Source organism: Perognathus longimembris, chromosome 24, assembly GCF_023159225.1.
Source record: "Perognathus longimembris pacificus isolate PPM17 chromosome 24, ASM2315922v1, whole genome shotgun sequence".
NCBI classification, from domain to species: Eukaryota; Metazoa; Chordata; class Mammalia; order Rodentia; family Heteromyidae; genus Perognathus; species Perognathus longimembris.
Window position 1 is genome coordinate 3,389,940 of NC_063184.1, and position 25,194 is coordinate 3,415,133.

A 25,194-nucleotide genomic window follows, 5' to 3' on the forward strand; every position below is an offset into this window, starting at 1 on the left:
CATAGGCTGTAGCTTAGAGTCCATTTACAGAGCTGATTTTACTTCTTTTCACTCTTTCTTTAACTTAAAACTATAAATTTGTAATTATGTGGTATTATAGACTGGCTTACATTTAAAATACATTTTATGCACCTGACAATTTAATAAAGCCAAGAAAAAGGTCATAACTATTTTAATTTTCAACATTTAAATATGTCACCTACTTTTAAACAAAAAATCATATTAACTTGCATAATAGCATAAAATAAAGAAGGCGAATTTACAGAATGAAATTCCCTACCAGGCTCTGGTGGCTTACCACTGTAAGTCTATCTATTCAAGGTCTGAAAACTGAAGATTGTGGCTGAAAGCACCCAGACAGGAATGCCCATGAGACACTTATCTCCAATGAACCACCAGAAAGACAGAAGTGGAAGTGTGGCTCAATTGGTAGAGTACCAGCCTGGAGCAAAAACCTAAGTGAGAGTGAGACCCTAAGTTTAAGTCTCAGTAATGGCAAAAAATAAATGTTCCCAGGTTATATGCTTATTTTGTGAGACCTGCAGCAGATACCACCTCATTTGCCATTTGCTTTTCATCCATTAGTTTCTCTATGGCCAGTGGAAAAGTGGGCATAGACCAGTAAAACTCTTGATGCATGGAAAACATCCAGACACACACTTGCATATTTTATTATTACTTATAAATGTTGAAGCAAAAAAAGTATTTCATTGAACTTTGTTGTCAGAAAGCTGTTACATAGTCCTAGCTTTAAGAATCCTTTTAATCATTTATTTATGAATTTCTGCATCTACTATTACAAGATTTTTTGTTTTAATTTGATAAATAGCTATCATTTATCAGTATACAGTCATTGTACTTTATAAAACGCCATTTCTGCCCGAAAGTGTTAAAAATCTGTGCAATATGAAGAGCTTCATAAACACTGATGTCATTTCTTAACTAAACTCCTTCTCTCCTTTTTGGAGTTATAACTTTTTAGTAATTCTATTTTTTAAATCAACTTCTAGCTTTTATTATTTCAATAAAATATGATAAAATGCTGACATATTTGTGTTCATCTGTGAGTATTAGGAGGGCATGGACACATTGTGGGCTGGACTATAGTTTCTTTGCTGATTTTCTATTAGTTCCTCCCAAAACACATATGCTGAGCTCCATCTGAAATATCATTATCTTTGTTGATATAAAGAGAAAAAATGTTAAGTACGTCTATTTTCTTCCTGCCCTCCAACTTTAGAACTTAAGGATCATACATGATCTTACTCCTTCAAGTTGAGCTGCTGCTTATTTATTAATTTAATAACTTACCTCTGGGAATCTCATCTCTAACGCAACACCAGGAATAAGTATAGATAACTTCATTCTCCTAAAAGACGAACAAAGATATTCTCAGTAGAAATTCCTTCTGGTTAACCAGTCTGGCTAGCATCAAACTGTTCACGGAGGTGTCAAATGCTCCTGACATAGCCATATGGCAAATGACCAATGAGAGAATTAGTATCCAGGAATGTCTCTGTATAAATAATTGGATTGTTAAATGTTCTGAATAGTTAGCACTGCCAAATATAGTGTTTTTCCTTTAAAGAACAAGGTCTTCAACTGATTTCTCCCTGTTTAATATGGTATACTGCAGAAAATTCATTTTTAAGGTTGATTTAACATATAGTCATTTGTAATCCTGGCCCCCAGCCATCATACCAGGACAAAGCCATGTCTTATACTTCCAACAACATTTATTTAAAATACAGCAGTGTTCTGGGTTTCCTTTGTGGCCCTGAATGACTTCATAGACCTGAAACCCTTCCAGAGAATTGTTTGAGGGCACTAGACATTTTTAAAATAAATACTGCCAATGTGATAGTCACGCAAAATTTGAAGTAGTCATTTCATATTCCTTCATGCTGTTGCAATGCTTCCCTCCGTACTCCGCCTCCATGCTTAAAGCCTTATAAAGAAGTTGTTATCATCTCATAACTAAAAGAATGATACCTCTCTCTCATCTCTGCTTTAGTTACAGCCTCATGGGTGGAAACGCTCAGTTCACCATCAACCCATCTACAGGACAAATCATCACCAGTGCATTGCTAGACAGGGAAACCAAAGACAACTACACTTTAGTGGTGGTGGCCAGTGACGCCGGGTCCCCGAAGCCTCTCTCCAGTTCCACCAGTGTGCTGGTCACTGTGGCTGATGTCAATGATAACCCGCCGAGGTTTCAGCACCACCCATACGTCACACACATCCCATCTCCCACTCCTCCAGGTAATCCACTCACCCCAAGGCCCCCGGACCCAGGCAAGCTGGGTAGCACACGTTTCCTACGAGCATATTTTTCTTTATTCGGTGTCTCTGGAAGAGTATACTTTTGGAAATCTAAAGTTTAGGTTATTTTTCCCAACAAAATGGAAGAAAATTTGAATCTCATTCTAACAAATCAAGTCATTTATCCCCAAAGTTTTATAAAAGAATGTAGAGGCAGTAGTGATCTTTACTTCTATTTAAGTTGAGCATGTGTAATTGCTAAAAAGCCACATCTTTCATATTAATGTTCCTTAAGAGTTCTTCAGCACTGTAAATGTTTAGATGTTACTTCCCAGTGGATGTAGGTTCTGCCCTAAACTCTGAATTTATTTTGTAAAAGTGGAGAGAATTTTCTTTCTATTTTTTTCAGATCCCATCTTGGAGGTACTAGACAGTCAACCATAATGTTCATTGAAAACAAATATTTTACTTCAATACTTTACATATTTTTTAAGAAAACTGTTTAATAACGGGATAATCCAAAATGATACATGTTAGTCCAGTCTTGCTAGAAGAAAAAAAATTTTGTTGGCCTCTTTAACATTAAGGACCACTTTTTATTAAAAATATACATCTGGATTATTGTATCTTTCACTTGTAGTCTGATAAAATTTGCCCACAGTGACATGCTCTCAAAAATGATACATATTTGCCTATATTTTCTTTTTGTCTTTTCTTTTTGGTACTGGGGATCGAACCCAGGATGATATACTTGCTAGGCAAGCCACATCCGCCAAGCTACATCCCAGCCCATTCCCATATGTAATTTTAAAATGACTTTTTAAACAAGAAAATGGTCTCATATAGCTCAGGTTTAACTGAATCTTCTTTGCTTAGAAAAAGAATTTTAATTGGAAAATATAAAGGGATTTAGTTTTTCTTCTCAGTGCTCTTTGATCTTCTCTTACATTGACAATAGCCTACTCAATGTTCATTGAAAGCACCAAGCATCTGTGAACTCATGGTCAACTTTCTTTCCAAAAGAAATGCCAATGGCAAAGTGCAGTCTATCTCTTGAGAGTCTTTAGGTAGAATGGTGCTGGCAGGCATGCTTCTAATTGCATCCAATGCGTAGTTGTGTGGCCTAGAGCCTCCTACATAAAACAAGGGGTACTTAGGCCCTGTTCCTCATTGCATTTGCATTATCAATCAGTATCACTGGCCTTTTAAAAAGTAAATTTAATATGTTTCACTTTGATCACTAGCTCTCCAGTGCGTGAATGTTTTTAAGGTATGTCCTCAGGGAAGATTTTCTTCATTTTTCTGCTAAAATCTGTTGCCTTGGCATTCATTCTAGGTACTATGTTTCAAAATCTAAATTTAGTATCCTCCCTTGGTTTCTGTTTATTACTTCATAATTATTTTAATTGTGTGTATATGTTTACATACATAGACATTATTTATTTATATGTATGTTTTATCTCTGCATAAGAGCACCTCACAAATCGAAGAATTTTGGTCTATGTAACAGTAGCACATTTATGCAACATTTTTGTTAACAAGGTGGTGTATTTAGTGATACCAGGGAGTGTTAAGGCATCTCAGAGCACAAGAACATTTTCACACCAATTGATGGCATAGCTCTCTGCAGAGCTCACAAATTGCCACACTGGCAGGCGGGCATCTTGTCTTTTGTGCAGATTTCCTCCAGGGAGCCATGCTCTTGAAGGATTAGCCAGTTCTGGCCCCTGTGCGTCTCTCTAAGGCACACTGGAAAATATTAAACCCAGCAGACAGACGGTGGGGCCAGAGTGGGGAAGTTCAAGGACAGGCTGCGAGCGCTGTGGTTCAGCAGATTTGCTCGGGGAAGTGGAGAGCAGCCGCGGGCGATGGAGAGGCCCTGCGAGGGCGCGGGGGCTGGACTCGGTTTCCCCCGGTTCTAACCTCCCCGCCCCTCGTGTGTTTTGCTAGGCACCTTCGTGTTCGCGGTGACCGTCACGGATGCCGACCTCGGGCCCAACTCCGAGCTACACTATTCGCTCTCGGGGAGGAGCTCAGAGCAGTTCCACGTGGACCCCCTGCGCGGCGCCATCACGGCGGCCGTGCCGCTGAGCGGGGGCCCCGAGGTGACCTTCGCGGTGCACGTGAAGGACGGAGGGTCGCCCCCCAAGGCCGACTCCACCACTGTGACCGTCAGGTTTGCCAGCCAGGCGGACTTCCCGAGCGTGCAGGCTGCGGAGCGGACGCTGGTGTTCCCGGAGAGCCAGGCGCCAGGCACGCTGGCCACCACAGCCTCGGGCGCCGCGCCCCGGGGCGGTGCGCTCTCTTTCTACCTGGCCAGCGGGAACCTGGGCGGCGCCTTCCGCGTGGACCCGCTCACGGGCCGCGTGACCGTCAGCCACTCCCTCGACTTCGAGCGCACGCAGAGCTACGAGCTGTGGATCGAGGCCCGCGACGCGGGCTTCCCGCCCTTCTCCTCCTACGAGAAGCTCGACATCACGGTCCTGGACGTCAACGACAACGCGCCCCGCTTCACCCGAGACCCCTTCGAGGCCGCCGTCCCCGAGAACCTCCCGCCCCGGGCCGTCCTCGACGTGTCTGCGCTCGACCCGGACAGCGGGCCCAATGGCCAGGTGGACTACGCAATTGTGGACGGCAACGCGGACGGCAGCTTCAGCATCCACCCGGCCACCGGGGAGATCCGGAGCACCCGCGCGCTGGACCGCGAGAGGCGGGCGCGCTACGCGCTCACGGTGAGCGCCCGCGACCGGGGCGCCCCGGCCCTGAGCGCCTCGGCGCGCGTGCTTGTCAGCGTCCTGGACGAGAATGACAACGCGCCGCGCTTCTCGCAGATCTTCACGGCCCGCGTGCCCGAGAGCGCGCCGCTGGGCGCCACCGTGACGCGCGTCACCACGTCCGACGAGGACACGGGCGCCAACGCCGTGAGCCGGTACGCGCTGGCCGACCCCAGCCTCCCCTTCTCCATCCACCCCGCCACCGGCGACATCCTTGTCAGCCGGCCCCTGGACCGCGAGGACGCCGACCGCTACCGCATCCGCGTCTCGGCCCACGACTCCGGGTGGACCGTGAGCACCGACGTGGCCATCTTCGTGACAGACGTGAACGACAACGCCCCGCGCTTCAGCCGGCCGTCCTACCACCTCGACTGCCCCGAGCAGGCGGCGCCGGGCGCCAGCGTGGCGCGCGTCTTGGCCGCCGACCCGGACGAGGGCCCCAACGGCCAGGTGTTCTACCTGATCAAGTCCCGCTCCGAGTATTTCGGGATCAACGCCAGCAGTGGGGAGATCTTCAACAAGCAGCCGCTCCGGTTCCAGAACGTGAGCGGCGCCGGCAACCTGAACGTCAACCGGCACAGCTTCGTGGTGACGGCGTCCGACCGGGGCGCGCCGGCGCTGCGCAGCGAGACCACCGTCACCGTGCGCGTGCTGGACAGCAACGACCACGCGCCGCGCTTCCTCCGCGCCGCCTATGCCACCCCCGTGGCCCGCACCGCCCAGCCGGGCACCCGGCTGCTCCAGGTCACGGCCGTGGACGACCGGGACTTCGGGCTCAACGCGCAGGTGGCGTACGCGCTGTCGGCCGAGCGCCCCGCGGGGCGGTTCGCACTGGACAACGCCACGGGGTGGATATCCGTGGCCGCGCCCCTGACCGCAGACCTGGATCAGGAGTTCGTGCTCACTGTGACGGCCGCGGACCGGGGCAGCCCCCCGCTGTCGGCCCAGGCCACCGTGCGCATCACCGTCACTGAGGAGAACGCACACGCACCCGAGTTCTCCCAGAGCCACGTGAGCGTGCGCGTCCCCGAGAGCCAGGCCGTCGGGGCGGCGGTACGCGCGCTGTGGGCCCGGGACCGGGACGCAGGCCCCAACGGCGCCGTCACCTACAGCCTCTCCTCCGGGAACGAGGACGGCACGTTCGCCATCAACGTGTCCACGGGGCTCCTGAGCTTAGCCAAGGCCCTGGACTACGAGCGGCGCCACGTGCACGAGCTGACGGTCCGCGCCACCGACGGGGGCTGGCTCGCCAGGACCGGGCTCTGCAGGGTCACCGTGCAGGTGGAGGACGTGAACGACAACTCCCCGACCTTCGACCCCGAGGAGTACTCCCTCACCGTGGTGGAGAACGCGCCTAGCGGGACCACGGTGGCCCGCCTGCGCGCCACGGACGCCGACTCGGGCGCCCACGCCGCCGTGGCCTACAGCGTGCAGGCCTCGGACAGCGACCTCTTCATCGTGGACCCCAACACGGGCGTGCTCACCACGCAGGGCTTCCTGGACTTCGAGAGCAAGCAGAGCTACCAGCTCACCGTGAAGGCCTTCAACGTGCCCGACGAGGAGCGCTGCGGCTTCGCCACGGTACGCGTGCAGCTGCAGGGCGCCAACGAGTACGTGCCGCGCTTCGTGTCCAGGCTCTACCGCTTCCAGGTCTCGGAGGACGCGCCCCGGGGCACCGCGGTGGGCGAGGTGTTCGCCAGTGACCGCGACCTGGGCCCGGACGGGGAGGTCCACTACCTGCTGTTCGGGAGCAGTAGGAAGAAGGGCTTCCAGATCCACGAGCACACGGGGCAGATCTACGTGTCCGGGCCTCTGGACCGGGAAAGAGAAGAGCGGGTGTCCCTGAAGGTGCTGGCCAAGAACGCGGGCGTGATCCGGGGCGCGGACGTGGACGAGGTGACAGTCAACGTGACGGTGCTGGACGCCAACGACCCCCCAGTGTTCAGCCAAGCCGTGTACCGGGTGCAGGTGAGCGAGGGCGTTCCCGTGGGCACGCACGTGACCTTCGTCAGCGCCTCGGACGCCGACTCCACCCCCAGCTGGAGCCGCTTCTCCTACTCCCTGGGGTCCGGGAACGACGGGGGCGCCTTCTCGGTGCACCCCCAGACGGGGCAGATCACGGTGACGGCCGAGCTGGACCGCGAGGCCCTCCCTGTCTACAACCTAACGGTGCTGGCGGCCGACTCGGGCTCGCCCCGGGCCACGGGCAGCGCCGCCGTGCTGGTCACCCTGGAGGACGTGAACGACAACGGGCCGCGGCTGTCCACCCGCGAAGGCGAGGTGACGGAGAACCAGCGCCCCGGCACGCAGGTGCTCACGCTGCGCGCCACCGACCCCGACCTGCCCCCGAACCAGGGCCCCTTCACCTACCAGCTCCTGAGCGCCGGCCCCACCGACGGCTACTTCCACCTGAGCGCCGCTGGGGTGCTGAGCACCGCCCGCGAGATCGACCGCGAGCAGACAGCCGAGTTCCGGCTGTTGGTGCTCACCCGGGACTCGGGCGTCCCGCAGATGTCCTCCACGGGCACCGTGCGCATCGCCGTGCGCGACCAGAACGACAACCCCTCGCAGCCGCGTGCCCTCGACATCTTCGTGCACTACTTCGGGGCGGTGTTCCCGGGCGGGCTCCTGGGCTCGGTGAAGCCGCAGGACCCCGACGTGCTGGACAGCTTCCGCTGCACCCTCACGTCGGGCGCAAGCAGCCTCTTCAGCATCCCCGCGGGTGGCTGCGAGCTGAGCGCCCAGCCACGCTCCTCGGACGGGGCCTTCGAGCTGGCGGTGCTCAGCAGCGACGGCCTGCACGGCGCCGTCACCAGCCGCGTGCGCGTGCTCTTCGCCGCCTTCTCCAACGCCACAGTGGACAACAGCGTGGTACTGCGGCTGGCTGTGCCCACGCTGCGCGACTTCCTCGCCAGCCACTACCTGCCCTTCCTACGCGTGGCTGGCGCACAGCTCACGGGCCTGGGCACCGCCGTCCAGCTGTATGCAGCCTACGAGGAGAACAACCGCACCTTCCTCCTGGCGGCCGTGAAGCGGCCCGGCAACCAGTACGTGAACCCCAGTGGCGTGGCCACCTTCTTCGAGAGCATTAAGGAGCTGCTCCTGCGCCAGAGCGGGGTCCGGATCGAGTCCACCGACCACGACGCGTGTGCCCAGGGGCCCTGCCAGAACGGGGGCAGCTGCGTCCGGAGACTGGCCGTGAGCCCCGCCCTGCGCAGCCGCGAGAGCCTCCCGGTCATCCTGGTGGCCAACGAGCCCCTGCCGCCCTTCTTCTGCCGGTGTCTGCCGGGCTACTCGGGCAGCTGGTGCGAGACGGACCTCGACGAGTGCCTGCCTGCCCCGTGCCACAACGGCGGCACCTGCCACAACCTGGTGGGCAGCTTCTCCTGCAGCTGCCCAGAAGGCTTCACCGGGAGGGCCTGCGAGAGAGACATCAACGAATGTCTGCCCAGCCCTTGCCAAAACGGAGCCATCTGCCAGAACTTTCCAGGAGGCTTCAGCTGTGCTTGCAAAACGGGATATACAGGTATGAGCCCGTTTCGTTCTGTTCCCCAAACCCAAGACTTTAGTTAGGTCAGGAATAGCAGAAACACACGTTTGTGTCTTTAAAAAATTGTGTGTGTGTGCACACGCATGTGAAAGAGAGAGAGAACCATGTCTTGCACCCAGGGCCTCAGGCTCACTCACTCAGCTTTCTTGCTCACTACTGGTGCCCTAACACTTGAGCCTTGCTCCAGCCCAGCTTCTTACTGGTTCATTGGAGATGGAGTCTTCAAGATTTTTCTACCCCCCCCCCCCCCCCCCAGGCTTTCAATGTTGATCCTCAGATCTCAGCCTCCTCAGAAGCTAGGAGGAGCCACTAGGTGACTTTTGCCATATTAAAATGTCCTTTCCTGATAGCGAACATAATCGTAAATATTTTCAAGACTTCACTGTTCATCAAATGCTGGTCTACTCCTTGATATAGGTTGATTTTTATTTTCTTCTCATAAGAAAACCCATGAGAGAAGGGTAATTCTCAGCTTTCAGAGAGGTGAAATTTGATGTATAGAAAAGTCCACTATGTTAATTCACAGGACTGTCATATGATTCAACTCTACACAGTTCGTTACAGAGTTTAAATAGTCAGTGTGTTTGTCTGGTGTGTTCTGGACTGTGTGGCTTTGGCTTTGGCTAACTACTCAGGAGGCTGAGATATGAAGCTTGAGGTTGGAAGCCAGCCTGGAGAGACAAATTGGACTCTTATCTGCAGTAAACCAGTATAAAGCTAGAAGTGAGCCAGGCACAGATGGCTCATGACTATAATCCTAGCTGCTCAGGAGGCTGAGATCTGAGGATTGTGGTCAAAGCCAGCTTGGGTAGGAATGCCTGAAAAAGTCGGGGTTTTTTTGTTGTTGTTGTTGTTTGTTTTTTGCCAGTCCTGGGCCTTGAACTCTGGGCTTGAGCACTGTCCCTGTCTTCTTTTTGCTCAAGGCTAGCACTCTGCCACTTGAGCCACAGCACCACTTCTAGCAGTTTTCTATATATGTGATATTGGGGAATTGAACCTAGGGTTTCATGTGTGCGAGGTGAGCACTTTACCACTAGGCCATATTCCCAGCCCTGAAAGGGCCTCATCTACACTAAACTACAACAAAATCTGGAAGTGGTAGAATGCTAGCCTGTAGCAAAAGACACTCATGGACAGCACCTAGGCCTAAGTTCTAGCCCCAGGACTGTCACAGACAAAAAAGCAAGAAGTAGAACAATGCTTCAAATGGTAGAGTATTAGTGGTAAGTGGAGAAGGCCAAGAAACAAGAAAAACCAAACAACAACAAAAACAAGGCCTTGATTTTAAGCCTCAGCACTGCTGTAAAATAAAAGGGGGGAGAAGAAACATCTTCCTATAAGCTTTTTAAATTTGAAAAGATTTTGTAGCACGTAAGTCTACCCTCATTCGTTTTTCAGCCACCTCCTAAATTCTTCTTTATTCTCGTTGTAACATAGTCTGCTTATGTAAACATAGATTTCAAGCAAGTTGGTCTTTAATGGATGCATTTTATCTTGAAAAGGAGCGGGCTGGGCTCTCCACTGTATGTAAGGCCCCAGGGAACTGAGCCCAAGGCACTCCTGGCCTCTCTCCTCACTCCTTTCTTGCTTTGTTTTAAGCGTGTATATTTTTCTAAATGTCGTATCTTAAACTTATAAGACTGCTTTTCTTTCCATCATAGACAGATGATGTATAGATGGATACATGGTAGATTGATAAACAGACACACAGATAGATAATATAGATAGACAGACAGACAGATGATAGTGATTATGATTATTGAGAGGGTATATAAAGAACTGCTTTCAAATTCCTGCCCCCCCCCCCCGACACTATTATATTGCATTCTCAGAGCTCTGTGAGATGGATATAATCATTATTCTCCTTTCAAGGAAAAAAAAACCCACTGCTGTTAGGGGATTAAAGGAGATTAGGGCATTGCCTCCAGCTGGGGCCGAGAAAGCCCCCATCAGCTGGAGTCCAGAGCCCTGGCCTTTGTGTGCCCATCACACCCCACTTCCTCCCAAGCTGATTTGTGCTGGCTGTAGAAAACCCGAGTGGAGTTCTTGATAGTTTATTATTATTTTTTAAATCGGGTGTCCTTTGTGCTTCTTCCTCCCCCCCCCCCCACCCCGGGAACCTGTGGGAGAGTGTTCCAGACAGAGCCTGAGGCAGGAGCAGGTGCAGGCTGGCAGGATCTGCACCCTGACCAAGCAGCAGGTCAGAGGAAGTCGCCTGACACAGGCAGCAGGAGGCCTTGCCCTGGCCTGTCACCTTCTAAGACTCAGAGATTCTGCTGGCCTTCCTTCCTCTTCCTCTGCTACCCATAGCCCTTTCACCCGCTGCTTACAAGCCAATGGTGTGCTGGAGGAAGCGCAGAAAGATAGGAAAAATACTTGTATAGAGAAGTGTGTGAGCCAGGCAGGCCCAACAGCTCACTCCTGGGATCACAGCTTCTCAGGAGGCTGACATCCACAGGAATGAGGTTTGAACCTAGCCTGGCAGAAAAGTCCTTGAGACTCTTATCTCCAAAATAGCCAACAAAATGCTAGGCTAGAGGCATGGTTTATGAGGTAGAGCTCTAGCTGAGCAATTGAGCCAAGCCAGTGTGAGATCTTGGTTTGAAACCATAGTCCCAGAAAACAAAAATAGTAACAAAAAGAAGAGATGGCATCGGTCACTGCAAGATCTTATTAAGATTCCTATTTTAATATTTGTAGGAAATGTACCTACTTTCCTCAGGGCTAAACTGTCCATGAGTATATCCTGAATTCTTTCTGTAAGAAAGGCTTTTTCGAACTTGAAATTAGTTGCACCCACTTCTTCTCTGAGTTTGTTTCTGTCTCCATTTGCGTAGTTGGAGATAATACAAATGAACAACTTTTATAAAGACAAACATAAAATCAAATGAGTAGTGAGAATCTTACATTAAAAATTATACACTTCATTATTTCAAATTCTATGTGGACATCCCATCTAGGAAATAAAGTTTGATGGTTTTATTTCCTTATTTTCCAATCTAACAGGAAGCTGGATGATAAGCCAGGTGCTATCAACTCATGCTGAGAACTGAGGTTCAAATCTAGACTGTTAAGCAAAGTTCATGGACTCTTTTCTCCAATTAGCCCGCAAAACAAAACAAAACCAAGAAGAAAAAAACCCTCAAAAAATGGAATTGGAAGTGTGGCTCAAATGGTAGATCATCAGCTTTGAGCAAAAAGTGCTAACATAGAGCACTCAGGCCCTGAGGTCAAACCACAGTCCTTGCACACACAAAGATGGGGGGGGGGGTGTTAAGAAAGGAAGGAAGGAAGAACGAAAGGAAGGAAGGGAGGAAGGACCGAAGGGAGGGAGGAAGGAATGAAAGAAAGAAGGAAGAAAAGAAAGAGGAAGGAAGGAAGAAAGGAAGGAAGGAAGGAAGGAAGAAAGGAAGGAAGGAAGGAAGGAAAGAAGGAAGGAAGGAAGGAAGGAAGGAAGGTAGGAAGGAAGGAAGGAAGGAAGGAGAATGAGAGAAAGTAAGAAACAAGGGGAGGAAGGGGAGGAAGGAAAGAAGGAATACAGACTGGAGCAAAGGAAGGAAGACAGGTAGAAGTGTGTTGAGTTTCGGCACTTGTTTAGTGGTCTTTGTCAATGTGGCCTTTGACAAAGTGAAGTGTACAGCTCTGGGCTACAATGGCCAGACAGTGCCACTCAGGAAGATGGAGCTAACAGCACCAAAATATCTCTAAGAGCTTGTCATAGTCTGAGCTCCATTGCTATATTTACACATGACTTACAAAATGAATTTCTGAGGAATACCATATTAGTTAGACTTGCTCTATTTTTATTTCTAACTGACATAGATAAATTGAACTGTTTTTTGGGAATTAGAAGACATTAGGTTAAGTGACATAAGCCAGGCACACTAGGCAAATCTCACTATCCTGTTCTCTTTTTATTTGGAAGTTACAGATATGTAAGTAGACCTGAGATTTCTGGGAAGTAGATAGAGAAGAGGAGGGTGAGTAATAGGGAAATACTCCTGGTATTTATATGAATTTAATACCATGGATTGGTGGAGTCTTATCTTTCTAGAGTTTACATATATTCAGCAAGTATTTTTGGTCATCAGAATTATTTTAAATCATTTGCATTTTTTTAAATATTCTACTTTTATTTGTGGACTTGTACTTGCATTTTGTCTATGATTTCCCAAGACTGTGAAATTACAAATCAAACTGCTTAGATGTTTCTGTAAGTGCCTGGATCTAAACCTCTGCCACTCTGTCTCTGTCTCAGTTTGTCCCTGTTATTCTCTCTGTCTCTGTCTGTCTGTCTGTCTGTCTCTCTCTGTCTCTCTCTCCCTCTCTCAGTGTTTTTCTGTGTTTCTTGAGTTTTGTGTCTGTGTCACTCTCTCTGTCTGTCTGTCTCACATATACCACTGCATATAGTGTGTAAGTATAGAGGACTGAGCTTCCCACAGGGAGTGAGTCCTTGCTGCACAAGGGTTTTGTATGAAAAATACCTTGTACAGATGCAAGTATGAGGCTGGGCACAGTAGCTCATGCCTATAATCCTAGCTACTCAGAAGGCTGAGATCTGAAAATGCTACTTAGGAGCCATCCCTGGCGGGAAAGTTTGTGAAACTACTTATCTCAATTTAAGCATAAGAAAAGGAAGGAAGGAAGGAAGGAAGGAAGAAAGAAAAAGAAAGAAAGCAAGAAAGCAAGAAAGCAAGAAAGAAAGAAAGAAAGAAGAAAGAAAGAAAGAAAGAAAGAAAGAAAAGAAAGAAAGAAAGAAAGAAAGGAAGGAAGGAAGGAAGGAAGGAAGGAAGGGAGAAAGAGAGAGAGAGGGAGGGAGGGAGGGAGGGAGGGAGGGAGGAAGGAAGGAAGGAAGGAAAGAAGGAAGGAAGGAAGGCAGGAAGGAAGGCAGGAAGGAAGGAAGGAAGGAAGGAAGGAAGAAGAAGGAAGGAAGGAGAGAGAGAGAGAGACAGACAGACAGACAGACAAGACAAGAAAAAAAAGCCAGAAGGGAGCTGAGGCCTGCTCCGTCTGGGATGTCTGCTGTCTGCGCCTCTGAGTTAGGACTGCTTGTCAAGTGAGGGTACAGAGACCTCTGAGCCTGGTTCCCTGGCTCCCTTCAGCTGCCAGGCCAAGAGGCACCTGGCACCAGGTGGGGTCTGTATGACCCAGGAAGTCTTTTCAGTGTGTCTAGGAAGTCTGCGCTTCCTGGGAATGTGGAGTTGTCCCATTCATCACCTCTGTCCACTGGCACAATAGAGGCTCATCCCCAACTCTTGGTGTTCAAAGTCAACTACAGGCTGGGCACAGGGACTTTTCTGGGAAGCTTCGTGAACTTTCACCCTCATGACATGAAGAACCAAATAAGAACCTTATTTAATTATTTAATATTTAGTAGTAGTACTGGGATTTGAACTCAGGATTTTGTAGTTGCTAGGATAGTACTCTACTATGAAGGCCTCAAGCCCTTTGGGTTCTGGTTATTTTATTTATTTTTTGTGCCAGCATTGGATCCTGACTCAGAGACTGGGTGCTGTCTCTGCACTCTTTTGCTCAAGGCTAGCACTCTTGAGCCACAGGTCCATTTCTGGAATTTCATGGTTAATTGGAGATAAGAATCCCAGGAACTTTCCTACCCAGGCTGGCTTCATACCATGATCCTCAGATCTCAGTTTCCTGTGTAGATGGTGGCTCACCAGCAACTGGCAACCAAAAAGTTTTGATTGTGAAAATTTTTGTGTCATGGGACAAGCCTGTAATCCTGGCAACTTGGGAGACAGAGCTCAGGAGGTAATAATAATTTGAGGACAGCTTTGGTGGGGGCGGGGGCAGAGCGTTCACTGGACTCCATCTTAGCCAATGGCTGAGTTAGGTGGTACATGCCTATTATCCCAGTTCCAGGGAGTGCACAGGGGTTAGGTGCCAAGGTTCACACTGTCATGCCAGTGATTCAGTGAAACACAAACTGGAGGGTCGCAGTCTGGGCTGGACAGAGCACCTGTCCAATTAGCCCAAGGCCCTGAGGCCAAATTCCAGTACCATCAAAAAAAATGATGTCAGAAACCATAATGATTTTAGCACAATGTTTAATTGAACTAAACACCTTGTTGTTGTTTTGTTTTGGGTGGTCCCTCAGTCAGGGAGCAGGCCTGCCTGCGCAGCCTGGCGATTTACTAGCTGCTGTGCGGATTGAGTCTGGCAAACTTTTCTGCTTGAGCCAACCTCAGATTTGGACCCTCCAGATAGATCTCAGCCTTTTGAGCAGCTAGGACTATCGGCATGAACCACCAGTGCCTGGATGAACTGAATATCTTGAAAACACCTCTCCTAATAATGCAAAATAGTTAGCTACTGCATAAAAATAGCTACTTCCTGCCAAATTAATTTAAGTGGTTATCAGCATAAATCTGCATGAGGAAAAACATCTATTATGGAGTTGTATCTGTTAAGGTAATTATTATATCTATATTTCTACATAAAGATTTAGGTAGACCTGTTTCTAAATATATGCAGATATAGTTATCTATTGAAGAGATATAACTGTCTGTAGATATATAGATACAGATATGGATATATCTATCTAGACAGTTTAATTACCTTTTTTTTTTTTTTTTTTTTTTTTTTGCCAGTCCTGGGCCTTGGACTCAGGGCCTGAGCACTGTCCCTGGCTTCTTCCCGCTCAAGGCTAGCACTCTGCCTCTTGAGCCACAGCGCCTCTTCTGGCCGTTTTCTGTATATGTGGTGCTGGGGAATCGAACCTAGGGCCTCATGTATCTGAGGCAGGCACTCTTGCCACTAGGCTATATCCCCAGCCCTTAATTACCTTTTAACAGATATAATTCCATTATACTTTCTTTATGAAGATTTATGCTTATGACCATTTAAATTAATTTGGTAGTAAGTGTATACTCTACACTGTTTGAATGTTTCACATTATTATTAAAGGAATTATCAAGATATTTACATATCTAAACCTGTATCTATCACCTACCTATATCTATGTATCTATCTACATATGTAGAATAATAAATAGAGGTATTTACTATTCTATGTAGATATTTTTAGTGTAAAATCCAACACAAGCCCTCAGTGAAGTTATCTGGCCTGATTCTCACATTGCTACTATCCTTAAAACCTAATTTCCCGGACTTCTAAATTAAGAACCTGTTTATTTTCATGATCTCCCCTTAGAGTAGCAGGGTATTCTGAAATTCCATAGCTCAGTGTTTCCCTGGCAAAGGTTGCCATTCACATTTATAAATGGAAAACATTTGCCCAAAACCCAGTAATGTACAGAAACGGGCTGACTTAGCATGGTCACGAGGCCTGACTCATGCTTATAATTTCAGACCAGAACAATTGTGGCTACAGAATCCAGCCACAGAAACACAACTAAGTGAAAAAATAAGAAAAGTTAGGTGATGTTTACAGCAAAGTAATTGTAATGCAATGTGTTCTTGTTTTTGTTTTTGATGGGTCCTGGGGCTTGAACTCTGGGTCTGGGCGCTGCCCCTGAGCTCTTCAGCTCAAGATGAGCGCTCTATCAATTGAGCCACACTGCCACTTCCTGATGCAATGTATTCTTGTGTTCAAAGTGAAGCCTAGCTGGGTATGTAAAAAATATATATATGTCAGATATATAACATTATTAGTGCTATTATTTTTAATTTTTACTTTTTTGAACTTCAAACATTTGTTCAAGGGGTCATATTTTAACGTGTCCATATAAGTGTTAAGGGCTTTTTGGTCCGAGTCACTGTTTCCATCATCCTCCCTCAACCTTATCCACCCCCCCCCATGCCCCAGACTCATTTCACACATCCCACTTCATTTTTGGAAAGTAGAAACAAAAAAAATACAGTCGTTAAAAGCTTCCCATCAATCAATATACACTAGCTAAGAACTATAGCATCTGACTCTTTCCTGGAACTGGGAAACTAGACATTATATTAAAATTAAATAAGCTGGGCACCAGTGGCTCACACCTGTAATCCTAGCTACTCAAGAGGCTGAGATCTGATGATCATGGTCTCAAAGCCAGCCCAAGGAGAGAATTCCATGAGACTCTTATCTCCACTAAACTACCACAAAAGCTGGAAGTAGAGCTGTGGCTCAAACTGGTAAAGCACCAGACTCAAGCAAAAGAAGCTCAGGGTTAGCACCCAGAGTCTGAGTTCAAGCCCTAGGACCAGCAAAAAACAAAGCCAAAAGCCAATTTATAGATAGATAGATAGATATAAAATTTTGAACCTTTGCTTATACATCACTGATAGTACAACATACTTTAATTATATAAAGCAATAAAAATATCAAAAGGAATCATAACATAAGTCTTGTCTAAGAAGTGATCAAACATTCAGTCCTCACTTGGGAACATGAATACAGAGGCACAGGACCTGCATTGGTTGGTGCCTTAGTTTTATGATCTTCAAGCAAGTTATTATAGTCTAAGGGTTTCTTTACCTCCTCTCTTGAAGTACACTCATTTCTTCACTTTGGATTACTTCCCATATAGTGGAAACACCATGTGTGTCAGTTTGCTCTTTGCTGTACACTGGTGATCCCAGAACAAACATGACATGGATTAATTTGACTTGATGCGCCTTGCAAGCTAGGTGCAGTGTGGCTCACACTTGTACCCCTAGAGTCTCGAGAGGCTGAGAGCAGCGTGCAGTGTAGCTCACACCTGTACTCCTAGAGTCTCAAGAGGCTGAGCGCTGAGGAGCCATATTCAGAGCAGCCCAAGTAGAAATGTTTATGGGACTTATCTCCAACTTATCAGCCTTTAGTTAGCAGCCAAGGGGTGTCTCAAGTCATAGAGAGCCAGCCTAGAATAAAAAGTACCACACTGGAGTATGAGGCTATGAGTTCATGATGTGGGTACCCCCCCTGTAGGCACATACACACACACACACACACACACACACACACACACACACGCACACACGATGAACTGTAAGAAAAGTCTTTACATACTGGAAAATATAATCTCTAAGTATAATTTCAGAGAAAGGCAAACTATAGTTAGCTCACAATAAGGAAATTAACAAACATTTCAATGTATGTTTCCTGTGCTTCCTTTTTATTCATTCTGCTTCCAACAGGGCTTAGATAAGTGACAGCGCTTGAGAGGAGAGGAAAAATATAATTTGGCTAGCTAAATAATATTTCTTCTTACCTTTGAAAAAGTCAACTCAATGAAATCTACCCAGTATATAGTATAAAAGATGCTAGAACACCAATAAATTCAGTGAAACTATTTAAATATATTCACTATGTCACTTTCGTGAAATGATCATTTCCCAAGATGTTGCTATATATTATTTTGTAAATATGATGCACATATTTCAAACATCAACCAAATAAATTTCTGATGTCTGAATTATTATTTTGATTTCCTCATGTCAAGTAAAATGTTCTTATGTTTCCTTTCTCTCAGATTAGGGTTTTACATAGAGTTACATTGTGATCATGTTAATTTATTTATGTATAAGTGCTTTTCTTTAAAAAAACAAACAACAAATATAATGTATTTTAGGGAAAATGTGTGAGTCATCAGTCAATTATTGTGAATGCAATCCGTGCTTCAATGGTGGCTCTTGCCAAAGTGGCATGGATACATACTACTGCCACTGTCCATTTGGTGAGTACAATTTGTTTTTTAAATATATATATTAATTTAAGTTTTTAATTATTATTACAAAGGGGTTATAGTTACATAAGTCAGGTAAAGAGTACATTTCCTTTGGGGTAGTTTCACCCCTTCCCCTGCTCTCTCCCAGTTAGCATTTGCGTTTTAATGGAACAGGGAAAATTGTTGAGATTGTTTGAGGAGGGAAGGATGGACATGTGACTGGGGCCGGGGGGGGGGGGGTGTGGGGGGGGGGATGGGGGATGGGGGGGAGGAGTGGGATCGTGGTTCAGGGGAAGAACCTGATTAAGATACATTAGATACATAGAGGAACATGTCAAAATAAAAAAAAAATCCCTTGTACAAATAATTGATGCTAAAAATGTGGGGGGGAAATAAAATATTCATCTAGCAATGTCTGGTGGCTCACATCTGTAATCCCAGCCACTCAGGAACCTGAGATCCAAGGAGTAAGGTTCAAAGCTAGACCAGGCAGACCAACCTGTGAGACTCATTTCCAATGAACTAGCAGAAAGCTGGAAGTGGAGCTCTCGCTCAAGGGGTAGGGCACCAGCCTTGAGAGAAAAAGTCCAGGGAGAGGGTGAGGTCTTGAGTTCAAGCACAAATAAAGAAGGTATTTTGACACACAGGTCAACAGCTTTGTTTCCTTATTACCATCAGTAATTAAGAAGATACCATTTTACACAGGTGATTATAACAAAATAAAATCTTAAATGTTTAGCACTTCAAAAATACTATTGGATATTTTGCTTCCACTATTACCAGAAAACAAAAAATTCAAGAAAATTGAGTGCCATTTGTGTTTGGGAACATTGTTCTTCAAAGATATACAGATATTTGTTTTTAGTCAAGAACTTATTCATGGAAAATTCCTCTGAGACTTTGTGACATCTCTAAAAACAGCTGAAATTGTTCTTTATTCCTTCTTACATTAATTAAATTACACATCTTACAAGGGTTTAGTGACTTGACATGCATTTTTCATGGGAGGTTCTTCTTAGATAATTGGCATAACTAGGAAAGATTCAGAATGCTGTCAGGCACTGGTGCCTCCTGTCTGTAATCCTAGCTACTTAGGAGTCTCAGAAATGAGGAGGTTCAAAGCCAACCCTGGCAGAAACATCTATGAGACTCTTAGTTCCAATTAACCAGCCAGAATCTGAAAGTAGAGGTATGGCTCAAATGGTAGAACACCAACCTTGAGCAAACTAGCCACGCAAGAGCTCAAGGTCCCACGTTAAAGTGCACACGAGCAAACACACACACATGCACACACACGCACACGTTTTGACTAATGTGCTCTCTTGAAGAAGACTTGTTAAAGAGAATTTTACCCAAATAAACATTGAGTCATCTTTGTGGAATGAAATAAAGGATTATTTTTCCAGGTTTTCACCAAATCTTACTAGGCTGCAAGAACAGCTTTAGTCTCAGCAGCACCACGATTCCGTGAATTTGTGCTGATTCCACTGACTGAAAGCTGTTTCTCCTCACCACACACAGCCATCAGACATCTCCATGTGACCCATGTTCTTCTCTTTCATTGTACATTTTACCATGGTAATAAGACCTGACCAGTGAAGCACATTTATTTTGGTTAAAAATATTATAACACCAGCTTGTAGTAACTAATAAAATACAGCTACTTATTTTTTTTTTAAAAAAAACTATGACTCTTGTCTACCTATTGGTAATTGTGGACCAAATTCATATTACAATGATTCTGAGGCACAGAAACTAATGGATTTACCCAAAGTCAAAATAATGGAATTATCATACAAATTCCTTAAGATGATATGATGACTAGATCTTAATATTTGCAGCCAAAAATAATATCCATGAAACCCTCCTTATAAATTTAAATTGAGTCTCATCCTAAATGTTTATAAAGCCAAGGGAATGATTCACACCTGTAGTCTCAGCTACTCAGGAGGTGCAGATGGGAAGGGTAGCATAGGAAAAATGTTAGTGAGACACCTTCTCAGCCAGCAAGCTCAGCGAGATGGCATGTGTCTAAAATCACAGCCACTGGGAAGTTTTAGGTAGAAGGATTGAAGTTAGAAGTCAGCCCAAGCAAATAGTACATGACCCTATCTGAAAAAAAAAAATAACTAACTCAAAAATTGCTTGGGTCTGGCTCAAGGAAGAGGCCACATTTCTAGCAAACATAGAGCCCTAAGTTCAAACCCCAGGACTGCCAAATACAAATGCTTATTTGCTAGTACAAGATATGCCAAAAGGAAAATAAATGTCATTTTCCTCACTGCTAGACACCCCACCCCCCTCATTGTCCATCACTCCAGGGGCACAGAAACCACCCCCTCTAATTTAAAGTGGACACCGACAGCTCATGCCCACTTTGATTTCTCCCCTCTATCTGCCAGTGGCAAAAGCAAACCCCTGTGGCATTACTTGAATTCAGACATTGTGAGCTGCCAAGCTAGGAAAGAGAACAAACACCCGAAATACCAAGTTTTAATCTGAGACTGCAAAGACTACATTAAAAAGAACAAATCTAATGTGGGTGAACCATAGGACTAAGAAGAGCGGGTAGAATGCCTGAAAGGGCTGTGGTCGTTACCCAGACAGCTCATAAAACTGTATTTTAACTGGTATTTCTGAGATGGGAAAAAATTGCTCTGTTTACCTTTCCATCACTAAAAGATTTGCTCTTTGGATGTGAAAAGTATTTGTAGTGGCTTAGATGTTTTAAAAAATATTTTAGAAAAAGCAATGTGCTTCAGACTTTACAGGGAGAGCTGAGTCTATGTAATCATCAGTTCTTATAATTGCATTGCCAAATACATATTATACATAAGCACAAATACTGTATGTGTATATTCACATTGTGTACTTTATATAAAATTACTTTCATAAGAGATACTGCATAGTTATGAATTATATATGGCATTTGTTATGTGTATGCACACAACAGCATACAACATATGAGTGTGCATATATACATAATCATTAAGTGTTGTATGCTTATAAATGACTCTAATAAAGAAAATTGTCCTTCTTAGAGCACATTTATAATTTCCCTTGACCTTCATTCTAGTATTATTTCATACCATCCCATTTAAAAGATCTCATTAAATGTTATCAATATACTTAAAGGCAAAAAACAAATTATATCTAGAAACAATAATAAAACTTCTTAATACTTTTAAAAGCAAGTATCAACTTTTCTATAGAAACAATAATAAAAACCCCTTAAAGAAACCCTATATTTTTATATTTAAAATACATATCAAATTGAATAGTAATGTAAAGCATCTCTGCAGTATCCATATGCTTTGTACATATATTTATATTCAGTTGTTTAGTGGACAGATTGCAACTCAATTAGAAGAGACTTAAAGAAATCCATAGCACAGCATTTTTTCCAATAATCTATTTAAGTCATATACTTTATCTTTCCTTTTCTTTAACTTCGGTTACTGCTCCTGAATGTAGGATGTAATATATAATTTAAATAACCATGATAATTTTACTGAGCTTTTATAAATTATATATGAAATATAAATATTTTATGATAAATATGAAATTATGATTTACAAATATATTTGTACTATATAATGTATTTCATATTTCTTTGAACTGAAATTAAAGATTAAGATACTAAGCTTTAGATAGGTAGATGCAGATAAATTGATGGATATGAATTAATTATTTGTAATGAATATGAATATGATCTTATCCTGGATAGAAAATTATAAATAAATGATGCCAGCTCTTACAGTGGCATATAGGCTACTTAAGAAAGTGTTTGGATATAAAATGTATAGAGTCAATGCTAGTAGACCACATACGAATATTGGGCTTCATTTTTTTTCTCTTTTCCCCATGGAAAACAGACAAATTTTGAATACTTTGTTATATAATACAATGATTCCTTTGAGCTGAATAATTCCTTTGATTTTAAAATTAGTGCATTTACAAAATAAAGGAATAGAACCTTTTGAAAATGAATAAGAATTCAGCTCTATTCTTGTGGGTTAATTTTCTAATCATTTGCTGTATGTAGTCTCCTAATATTTATTGAAAAAGGATTTTTGGCAAAGCATTATAATAGCAATAAAACAAATTCTTCATGTTGTAAAAAAAGATCAGCACAAATATAAAGGTTTTCACATACACATACAAACAACAAACAAAGTTATTTTTAAAGTTATATTTAAAACTATCTTGTTGCAAATGATTCCGAAAGAGAGCATAAAACAAGAGATGGAAAGTAAGACTAATAATTCCTTCCCCTTATTCTGTGACCCATAAAAATACCCTTCATATGGGGCCTGATTTTATTTAACATCATCAATTGCAGTAAAATTGTTTTTAAGCACTATATACTATAAAGAAAGTATCTTGGTCGACACTACCATATACCAGCTTACAAACACAAACTAATTTTGAAATTTTTTGCAAGGACAAAAATCACTTTAGACATGTTCCATGACACAAAGCCCTCACTTGTAAAAACTGGAACAGATTTAAAATTTTATCTGACTACATGAAAGTTTATCTTATCTGGCTTAGGCTTCAGAGAGAATTTATTCTACATCAAATTTAGTTCAAATAGTACTTCTTCGGGGGGAGGGCAGGGGTAATAGACAATAGTCACTAGCGTGTTTCACTATTGCAAAACATTAACATATTTGACACAATAATTTACTAAAACATGTCTGAATTTAGTGTGTGGATTTGTGGTTTCTTCTGGGCAGGTGTCTTCGGCAAGCACTGTGAGCTGAACAGTTACGGCTTTGAGGAATTGTCATACATGGAGTTTCCAAGCTTGGATCCCAATAACAACTATATTTATGTCAAATTTGCCACTATCAAAAGTCATGCATTATTGCTTTACAACTATGACAACCAGACTGGAGAGAGGGCTGAGTTCCTGGCCCTTGAAATCGCTGAGGAAAGACTACGGTTCTCGTATAACCTAGGCAGTGGCACTTATAAGCTCACCACCATGAAGAAGGTGTCTGATGGACAATTTCACACTGTTATTGCCCGGAGAGCAGGAATGGTAAGATTTCACTTTACAATAAACTCATCTTATTGTTGTGTATCTGCTAAATTCATCCTTTAAATAAAGTATAGAAGAACCTACAAGTTGAATGGAATTATACTTATTATTTAATGAATGGAATTATAAACTTCAAATAAAGACTTGCAAGTAATACTTTTGTTTTGCTTATGTCACCTGTGCCCCAAATGAGTAAAAAGTATTGGGCACCGGTGGCTCACCACTGTGATCTCAGCTACTCATGAGGCTGAGATCTGCAAGATCATGGTTTGAAGCCAGGCTAGAGAAAAAATATCCAGAGAAGGTTCCTATGGGATTCTGAGTCCATGGTTGTTGTTTTGAGATTTTCTCCCTACAATTCAAAACAAAAGTTTGGTTCAAAACTGGCAAAATCATTGCTCAAAACTTTTAAGTCATATACAGGAGAGAAATTTCTCAGTTAAAATTGGAAGTAGTAGAAAATTTAGACAGTAACATTTGATCCTGAAGATTGAATGACAATGAGTGACTATTTGAATAAATCATGAATTCAGGGATTTAGTTGCATCTCAAAACTTAAAAAAACACACAAAAAAGAATAGCCAGGGGCTGGCTTCCTGTAATCCTGTTATCCTAACTACTCAAGATACTGAGATCTGAAGCTCACAGTTCCAGGCTAGCCCAGATAGAAAAGTCTACGATACTCCATCTCCAGCAAAAAGCTGGACCGGAGGTGTGGACTACCAGCTGAGAGGGAGTGAGAGGGAGTAAGAGGGTGATGCCCCGAGTTCAAGCGCAGGTAAATAGAACTAGAAGTGAGTTCTGGGCAGAGCCAGCTGGAAAGGCTCCAGGGAACCCTGGTGACGATGTCCTTCTCTTTCCCCAGGCTGCCTCCTTAACTGTGGACTCCTGCTCGGAGAACCAGGATCCAGGGTACTGCACCGTCAGCAACGTGGCCGTCTCTGATGACTGGTGCGTGAGACTCACACTTTCAACTTTATTCTTACTTCAAATTTAAAATCACATACCTTATTAAGTAACCATATTATTCTAACTATTACATAAGTAGGAAAGATAATTCAATCTCCTCAAAGGAATTTTCTTGTTGTCAGTGAAAATAGTTACTACTGTAATTCAGTGTTACTATTGTGCATTTAGCACAGAGATGAGATGAGTCAAGTGAAATAAAATGAGTGCTGAGCGCAGGGTGGGTCACGGTGCTAAGTCTTTTAAACACGTTCTCTACAAGGTTGTGCGACAATTAATATCCGTTTTTGTCTTAATTTAAAGACACCAGGAGCTGATACACAGTGTTAGCTTATCCAAACAATAGCGGGAGCCCCCCACTGGAGGCCACGCCTGGAATCCCAGCTATGCGGGCAGGCCACTATCTAAGGAGAAAGCTTTCAAACCAGCCCTGGCAGGGAAGCCAGAGAGACTCATCTCCAACTAGCCACCCAAAAAGCCAGAAGTGGAGGTGCGGCTCAAGTGGTAGAGTCCCAGAATGAGCAAATAAGTGTGACCCAGAAGCCCCAAGTTCAAGCCCTAGTACCAACACACACATACATACGTGCTCGCACTCATGCACGTGCCCCCCCCCACAACCTGTACACACATGTGCACACACGGTGACTCAAATAGGAGCAGTGATGGAGGAGTGTTAGGTAAGATGGAGGTGATAGTGAACACCGGCCTCCCTGTGTTCTCTGTTGGGTGTGCACAGGGCCTTTGCCCTTCTCACTGACAACACACTACTAGCTAATTCTTGCCAATTCAACATGGTGACACATGTCAAACCTGCTATTGGCTTTTTAGTGGTTAATTGGAGATGAGTCCCATGACCTTTTCCGTCCAGGCTGGCTTTGAACCGCAATTCTCAGACCCCAGCTTTCTGGGTTGCTAGGATAATGGCTGTGAGCCACCAGCGCGCCGTGGCACACTCATCCTTTGGAAATGCGTTGTTTCG

At 44.8% G+C, this 25,194-nt stretch overlaps 1 protein-coding gene across 1 annotated transcript in view; it reads left to right on the plus strand.

The window, feature by feature from the left end:
* Positions 1-25,194, plus strand: part of Fat4 (FAT atypical cadherin 4) — a 157,196-nt gene that overhangs the window by 120,438 nt on the left and 11,564 nt on the right. Inside the window, exons 8-12 of the mRNA XM_048333368.1 lie at positions 2,015-2,265; positions 4,216-8,565; positions 18,107-18,211; positions 22,942-23,249; positions 24,115-24,200. Coding sequence (XP_048189325.1) covers positions 2,015-2,265; positions 4,216-8,565; positions 18,107-18,211; positions 22,942-23,249; positions 24,115-24,200 — 5,100 coding nt within the window. The remainder of the gene's footprint in view (positions 1-2,014; positions 2,266-4,215; positions 8,566-18,106; positions 18,212-22,941; positions 23,250-24,114; positions 24,201-25,194) is intronic.